Source organism: Cariama cristata, unplaced genomic scaffold, assembly GCF_000690535.1.
Source record: "Cariama cristata isolate BGI_N322 unplaced genomic scaffold, ASM69053v1 scaffold18946, whole genome shotgun sequence".
Lineage (NCBI taxonomy): Eukaryota > Metazoa > Chordata > Aves > Cariamiformes > Cariamidae > Cariama > Cariama cristata.
In genome coordinates, this window is record NW_009624012.1 from 1 (window position 1) to 8,710 (window position 8,710).

The 8,710-nt window shown below is 42.5% G+C and overlaps 1 protein-coding gene across 1 annotated transcript; it reads left to right on the forward strand.

The window, feature by feature from the left end:
* Positions 1-48: 48 nt before the first annotated feature.
* On the forward strand, positions 49-4,165 carry FCF1 (FCF1 rRNA-processing protein; the record flags this gene model as incomplete). The annotated part of the gene is made up of 6 exons (XM_009703008.1): positions 49-142; positions 412-560; positions 988-1,060; positions 2,000-2,087; positions 2,520-2,614; positions 3,892-4,165. Coding segments are annotated over 6 exons (548 nt in total), but the record flags the coding sequence as incomplete, so codon positions are not given.
* Between the last annotated feature and the right edge of the window lie 4,545 nt (positions 4,166-8,710).

Sequence of the window (8,710 nt, forward strand, 5' to 3'; positions counted from 1 at the left end):
CCAGGCCTCTCCGCCGCTGGCCGCCCTTCCCTGTCGCTCCCCCACCAGCAGTGCCTGTGTTTCCTTGCAGTAATGAGAAGGACCGGGCGAAAGCCCGCGTGAAGAAGAAAGAGGACCCGAGTGCCATCAAGGAGCGGGAGGTGTAAGTGCTGCCGACGCTTCGGGGAGGGAGGGCCGGCCGCGCAGCAGGCTGCAACCAAGGGCGTTTCTGAACAAAACTGTCAGAGTAGGAAATGGCGCCCCGAACCGAGGGATTGGGCTTGGGAGGCGGCGGTAGGCCTGACGGGTCACCATCCCACGCTACCATGTGTTCTTTTTGCTCGTTACCCTTCTTTCATTCTGTGCAAGCTGTAGGATTGGATATGTTGTTAATTGCAATTGACTGATTTGAATTCTTTGTCCTCCTGGCAGCCCCCAGCATCCCTCTTGCTTGTTCTTCCAGTATAATACACAGTTGGGCCCCCCTTATCACATCCTGGTTGACACTAACTTCATCAACTTCTCCATCAAGGCGAAGCTGGACCTAGTGCAGTCAATGATGGACTGTCTCTATGCCAAGTGTGAGTGTCTGCATCACTCGCAGCTTCTTCTGGACCATGTAGTGCCATGGCGTGCTCGTGATGTGCGTTATCAGCCTTATACCACTAGCTGAGGATAACAGGAATCTTGAAAAAAGGATATGTGCTAGAATCATCAAACTTATTGTTCATGGCTATGGCAACCCTGGAACTGTCTCTGGTTTCAGTCAAACAATGGTCTTAAATGATAATTTCAGCAAAGCTAAAGCATTACTAATTTAAAAATCTGAAATTACCATGGCATGGTCAAACTCAGTGGCTCTACATTTCATCACTTTGCAACCTTATCAGTTCTCATAAGTTTAAAACTGTAAGTAATATGTTATAGAATGCCATGATAGTTCCTGGGCATGTGGGGGTCTGTGAAGAAATACTGCTTGGTTTTAATACAGGCTTGTTTTGCATGTAGGTATTCCATGTATCACAGATTGTGTAATGGGTGAAATTGAGAAGTTAGGACAGAAGTACCGTGTGGCATTAAGGTAGGTGCAGAGTGTTCTTCTCTGTTTCTAGAGCTTAATGTTTTAATATAAATAAGTGAAAAGCACTTTTCATGATGGTGTTCTTGCACTAGAGGGTGGTTAGGTTGTTGCAGAGTCCTGAACTTGGTTTTATTTCTCTGGCTGTATGAGGTCAGTATGATGGCTCAAGTTTTAGATTTTTTTTTTTTTTTTTAAACTAAATGCTCAGTATGAGTGCACAATATTGATCTGTAAATCTTTTTTTCCTCCTAAGACTTTCAAACTTACACTTCCTCATGTTTCTCAAAATATATGTAGGGGTTTTTTTAATTATAGAAATTTCTAAAAATAAATAAGGAAGCGACCCAAGTCTTACGGAACCTTTCAGTCATGCCTCATGTTATCCTTGTAGGAGTAGGTAGCATGTACTGATAATCTGGAGCCAGGTTATTGTGTGATCTGTACAAAACTTGTCCAATGTAGTTCGTGCTCTCCAGGTGTACCAGTCAGGTATATTGTTCTTTACTTTTTATTTTGGCCTGTTGTGTTGTAAAGTATCTGAGTGCAGCCCCTAAACAGCTTTGATGTTCCCCTTCAGAGAGAAGGTGAAGTGTTCCTGTATGCATGGTACAAACAATCAGATACCAGAAGAAGTTCTAGTTCTTGCCATAGATAACTTGTTTCGGATTACTTTGTTAGGCAAGAGCCTAACATTGTAGGGATCTTGACTACAATTAACAAGTACTAAGAAATACTTAACCTATAATAATTAGGCAGACAAATTGCGTTCTTTTTTTGCTCCTCATTTCAATTTACTGTTGTGTACCATTCGCTCCATCCCTTCAGCCCTTTTTTTGAGTATAACGTGCTGTATATCACAGAAAGGGGTGTTCCTGTTCATACTGTGTTACTATACACTCTGGTCTGATTGCTGTGATGCTGCCTTATATATCCCCACAGAATCGCCAAGGACCCTCGGTTTGAACGCTTGCCATGTATGCACAAAGGAACCTACGCAGATGACTGCTTGGTACAGAGGGTCACTCAGGTATTTCTGTTTCTGAAATTTTCTATACTGTGCTAACATACTAAAAATTCCTGAACCCTTGTAATTACTGATGATTTAAATTTCCCACAAAGTGACTGTAAAATCTCACTAAGGGGCAGTTTCAGTCCCTAGCACAACTTTATTTGAAGCAAGGTACAGTCTTCCTGAGCTTTCTTGTTGTACAGGACAGCATCAAAAAGCACTTAAGATGGGAAAGCTGTCAGCTGGGACAGACCCTGGATGTGTCTGTTTTGATGAGCAGAAGGATGGTACTAGTATGCTGTGGAATTCTGTACAAGTCCTAGTAATGCCTCACTAAGGACTCGTAGCCCTCTTGTGTTAAATGAGCTCACTGAATAGAAGCTTTTGCTCAGCTTTGTCTCCTTTCTGCGGGTTCACTGGTGTTGAATCTGACTCGCCTTTTTTTTGCAGCACAAATGTTACATTGTGGCCACAGTGGATAAAGAGCTGAAGCGGAGAATACGAAAAATCCCAGGAGTGCCTATAATGTATATTTCCCGGCACAGGTAAGGGACCTCTGACAGGGAGGAACACCGCCTGGTAAAGTCCTTGTGTGACAGGGACTCTGTCACCAAGTACTGCGCTCCTGCATTGTCTATAGTGCAGGTTGCAGTAAAGGGCCTAGTGTTTGCACGAAGGTAGAAGTACAGCTGCTGCTTGGAAGAGACTGGTCGCAGACCCGCTTTTATTGCAGTCTACTCGTTCACTTGCTTTACCTGGAAAACTAGTTTCCTTGAGGCCACGGTTTCCATAGATCAGTTCTGCTTACCAGCAGCCGCAGCAGGACTACCAGGCAATTGCATTCTACAGGTCTTGAGGAAAAGAACCATTCTTGTTCCATATTCGATTTAGTAGCTTTGTGTATCCCCAGCTAAGACACTGAATTTGCTGCTTAGCTAAAAACCAAACCAACTCAGAAGGATACTAGTGCAGCAATTTCAATGCAGCAGATTTTTCCAGTATCTGCAAGTGCTGGCTCACTTTATTTCTTTTCTTCATATGCAATAGGACCAGTGATCTACTGTAAAAACATTTACTTAAGTTAATTTCCTGTTCCTTCCAAAGCACTCGTAAAGCCTAGACTAAGATGACTTTATGCACCTTTGTTTGTCATATGCAGTGTTTTGGTATTCTACATAATGTACAGCCCTGAAGATTTATCTTGCATCGAACCTGTGCCAAATTGTTTCACAGTATGGTAGATATGTTTGGTAGCATGGTAAGGAGAGAAGTCAGGATTTGGAGAGAAAAGGGCCAAAGGCTTCAGATGGGTTGGGAGAGATAATGGAAAGGAGGCAGTTGTGCTAGCAGCGGAGACAGTGAGTCTAGTAATATGGAGACACAGCAGTATGTCAGAAATGAGGTTGATTGCTATAAATATGTAAAGTCTTAACTGATCTATAATTAGAACATAGCTCAGATTTTTCTCTCAAAACATCTTTGCCCCTTATTCACTGTGGCCATGAATTCTCTGTGGTGATCTGCTCTTAAATCCTAAGTCAGATCTTAACAAAACCACCATTTTTTTCCTTCGCTGGAGATAGTGAGTTTTTGAGATGCCCAATTTCTTAGTTCAAGGTGAAGGATAACAGCAGCCTTATGAGGGCTTTTAACTTTCAGAAGTAATATTTTTCTTCCCGGGCATCTGAGCTGCAGATAGAAATGCAACAAAGCTTCTTGCTGTTCAGTCTGCCTGTAAGCCTGTTGCTGCATGGGGAGGGAAGCAGTGTGGAGTAGGTTGTCGTCATAGGTTTTCCCTCTTTTTTTTTTTTTTTTTTTCTAGATACAATATTGAGAGGATGCCAGATGATTACGGAGCTCCTCGATTCTAACCTGTCCAGCCAAGCCATCGATGCCAGGACTCTGAGCCAGGATAAGGGTCCTTCTGGTTCCAACCCTCCTGCTTTCTTTTTTACTGGGACTTTGCTCATAGGACTGTGGGTGACATTGGACTGACTTCATAGCCTTGATCTTCTAAGAAAAAGCTACTTAGCAGAGTCTGGTTTTATTCATCCTTGTTCTGACTTGGCCTGATTACCTATAGCTGGGAGAAGCATGTGGGGAGAGGACGGCAGTGCCTAGAACATGCCTAACTCCCTCTTCATTGGGATTGGAAAAAGTGATTTCAGCATTCCAAATTAAATATTGGTGATGCAACTCTGGCTGAGAATGAAACCACAGAAATTTTAGAAGTTTCTTATTGTGGTACCTGCAGCAGGACAAATATTCCTCTGGGAAACTCCTTCACACCTGTCCCACAAGCAAATTAGAATCTGTATTCTGGAGAAAAGCCATCGAATCTGCACCAGCTGGCCTGCCTTCTCTGGACCAGTGGTCTGGAAGATTTTAATTGGGAATTGATGGGCTTTTATTCAACTGTACAGTGAATGGAGTTCAGTTAAGTGTCCTGCTCAGATTCCCGTGTCTGTACGGGGTTAGCTGGCAGCCCAGTTCTTTTGCTTATATGCAGAGTGGTCGTGGGAGGGCAGGGTTGGGTCCGGACAGATCTCTCGTTTGCTTGGCACCTATGCACCTCAAAGCCTTATCCCTTTCATTAGGTGTCAGGGAAGAGGAGGAAGGTATCAAACCGTGACAGGAAGGTGTCAAACTGGGAAAGGTATTAATGTGGGCTGGGAGCAGAGTCGGTGCGGGGAATCGGAGCAACGTCTGCAGATCAGAGTCTCACAGAGACCTGCAGCATTTGCTGCAGGGAAGCAAATGGTCAAAGGAAAGAGGGAAAAGAGATGGTTAAGCCACATGGAGAAATGCAGGGGAAAAAATATTTCAAAGCCATAACTGCACATTCTCCTATCTTCTCCATTACTCTTTAATTTTTAGCAATATAATTTGCTCTTTTGATCTCTGCTGTGCAGTGAGGAGACTTGTCTTAAGACTGAGAGGTGAGAGATAATATGAGGGTCGCCGGTAGTCAACGTGCTGAAGCGCACTTCCTGGCCAAAACGCTGAAGTTGAGATATAGTAAAAGAGGAGAGTGAAAATTTATAGTCTTGGTAAAATTAAGAAAATTTCCAAAGTTTAATAGAGTTTTTATCCTGTGGTGCCTTACACTTGTTTGGCTGCAAAGAATAGCTGAACTCTGGTGTCTGGATGCTGGACAGCATACAGTGAAGATAACACCTCTCCTCTGCTAATCATTTCCTGTCCTTGGGAAATGCCCTGACGTGCCAGTAACTTTTTTGCTAGCACTCTGCCTCTACAGATATTGCAGGAGATTTTGGGAGCACATCAGACTTACCCCTCGTACTATCTCTTTGCTTGCTGCAGGCTCACCTACTAAACTCACCCCTGAAATAACAGCATACTGATGCTTTCCAAATGTAGCCCCTTCCAAGCTATCACAATTGAAGTTTATCTTCTCTACCTCCAGCCAGGAAGTGGGTAGCCAACAACCCTGAGAATTTTGCACTCAGTGTATAATTGTACATTTCAAAAATTATATCCTTAGTTTTCTTCTCTCAGTCCAACTCACATTTCTTTAAGCTAAATGTTTTGCTTAAGCAAATAAGCTAAATACTTAAGCTAAAACTATTGTCATGAACACTTGAAAACCATGTTTATTCAAATGAAGACTGAGAAACAGTTGTAGAATTAGATCTGTGTAATTTGGTTTTCAGAATAATTCTAGTTTTGAAAAACTTCTTTAAGTACAGAGCTACAGAGTTAAGTTGAATTATTCTTGTGCAAATAACTTCAGTTGAGTTAACATAAATGGAAGGAGGCTGGAGAAGAAATGGACATTCATAGCAATATTTGATAGAAGTCTTTCTGGTGCTGGAGAAGAGGTCAAAGGCACAGCAACATGGGGAATGTCTGCCTGCCAGCAGAATGCCTGTTGGAGGGACTTCATGAAAATGCATGTATGTAGCATGAACTGTGGGTACAATCAAAGCAAATGTGCCCATTTACTGAAGTCTTTCACTCCTTAAATTAACGTTTCTTATAATCTGCCTTGTTCTAGTAACAGGAGGAGGAACCTGGAATAGGCATAAGGCAGTTGCTAAAGAAGTGTTAAGAGGGTTGGAGGATGAGCAGCAGGGAGAAAATATTGGCAGTGAGCAAACCCCTGAGGAAATTTTCATTATTTGAGTATAATCAGCAAGACAGAAAAAACTTGGCTATTAACTCAAAGAGCCTACACAGAAGAGAAACAGAACAGGAAAGGACCACCTGAGTAATCAACTGCTTTCCTTACAGTCCCAAGGAACCCGTGTACCAGACACTTGGTTCAGAGGAAAATATTTACTCCATGCACACCATGGCATCCCAGCGTCAGATCCAACTTACAGTATGTCAAAGGAGGGAAGATGATTATAACAGGGAAGAGTTTGGTAAGCGAGAATGCTTTGATGTTCTTACGAATGCAGAACTCTGCCAGTCCAAAACAAAAGAGAAGTTCCTTCCTGACCCAACTCTGGCAGTTAGTTTAAACCTGCACATGAGTTAGATATCAAACAGATGCCTGCAATGTTTCTCAGTAACTCTACAGAGTCCAGCCTCCCCCCTAACATCCTGTCTCTTGCTGTAGCCAGTTTCCATAGCTTCAGAAGACAGAAAACAATCAGAAAAGCCACAAAAAGAAGGTCTGAAGTTAGGCAAAGAATGGGAGAAAATAATTTCTACTCCTTTTTGGGGGCCACCAGAAGGCCAGGATTGCTGCAGTGTTACCACCACATGAAGTGATGAAACTTAAGCTGCTGATCCAAGATGTGACAATGGTTAATTGAGGGATAACTGAAATGTGGTAGAATAGCATTTAGAAGCAGGAAGAGCATGAGCTATTTAAAAAATGAACTAAAACCAGTGTGGTGACATATATTAATGTTACAGACTGTAAAAGAATAAGAGGGCATAATGTGGACTTCACAGGGTTGCTTTAGGACAAGGTAATGTTGAGTAAAGCCAATACATCTTGGCTGGCAGAAGTCAACTCTACTGCTGCCCAAACCAGGTTTGGGTATTGACAAAACCACCTGTCAAGTTACTTGGAAGTTACGCTTTGGCCTCCTCGATTGCTACTGAAAACGGTTGAGTACATGTATTTCTTCCTAAGTAACAGGTTTCTTCACAATATTGAGTAAACATAACAAACAGCAAGCCTATTGGGAGAGACCTGCCTGCAGGAAGTAATCTTGAGTCAACTGATCACAAGAGAACTCACTTTGAGTGAATCGTAACAAACAGCAAGCCTATTGGGAGAGACTTGCCTGCAGGAAGTAATCTTGAGTCAGCTGATCACAAGAGAACTCACTTTGAGTGAATCAACCAGGAGGGTAAATCAAAGGATGTTTGCAACAGGAATTCCCTATTTTGAAAGGACAGACTTTTGAAAGCTTATTTAGTGAGTAAACTGGCCCAAACAGCTAGGGGATATAAATTTCAAGTGTATGATGTGGAGGAGATGGGGGCTAAAAGTACAAATGCTTTCTCAAAGTCATATTCACTGCAAGAGAAATCTTAAAGGAGCACCACCCTAGACAGAAAATGATCAGCAATCACCTCTAGATGAAAAGAAAGGACACTAAAGAATAGAAAAGACGCTTCCATGTGTATGAAATTAATTAAGATAGTTGTCTTAAAAGATTTGTATCTCATAACTTAAGTTCACACTTTACTTGGAAGCTTTTCTGGTAGATTCATGGTGTATCACCTCTGTGGATTCCCTGGAATTTAACAAATGAACACAAAGTCCAGCTTTTCCAGCAGAGGACAAAGCTTTTTCTCTACCTAACAATCTGGTTTTCCTCATTTTTCTCCTGACTTTCGACTTTTCCTCCAACCTTTCTCCACTGGCCAGGGATCCTTGATTCGGCAGCCATGAACTAGAGACTGAACATGACAAAAATTGGTCAGGTTTTCTGTATTTGGGAAGGAGGGCAAGCAGTGAGACACCACAATACTGGTGCACTGTTCACCAAAACAGCAGCCACTAGGCTTCACTGCCCAGCTACTAGAATTCTCATGCACAAGCCCTCATGTCTTTTTCCTACAATGGGAGATCAGCATTTTGCATCAATCTTTGCTAAGTGGCTGCAGAACATATATGTATGTTTAACTGATATGCCAGCGTGGGAAGAGAGAAATGGAAGAAAAAAAAAATCTTTCCTGTTCCTCGGTGCAGTTGTTTTTGTAACGGATGAGGCCCAGCTACTAGAATTCTCATGCACAAGCCCTCATGTCTTTTTCCTACAATGGGAGATCAGCATTTTGCATCAATCTTTGCTAAGTGGCTGCAGAACATATATGTATGTTTAACTGATATGCCAGCGTGGGAAGAGAGAAATGGAAGAAAAAAAAAATCTTTCCTGTTCCTCGGTGCAGTTGTTTTTGTAACGGATGAGGCAATTTCATATGCCTGCTGCTCCATTCTCATTTTTGCCTCTTGGGTTTATCACCAGCATATTCACTGAAAACAAACCAAAAATCATTCATGTAATTTCTGGGAGATGGATCACCTAGCATCAGCCCCATCCCCACACAGGGGCTCCGCACCGTCATTAGCAAGGCTGCAGAACGCCTTTGCGTTCGTGCACCTTTTCCGAGGCCTAGCTCAGCTGGATTTACAGCTGCACTCACTTCATCTT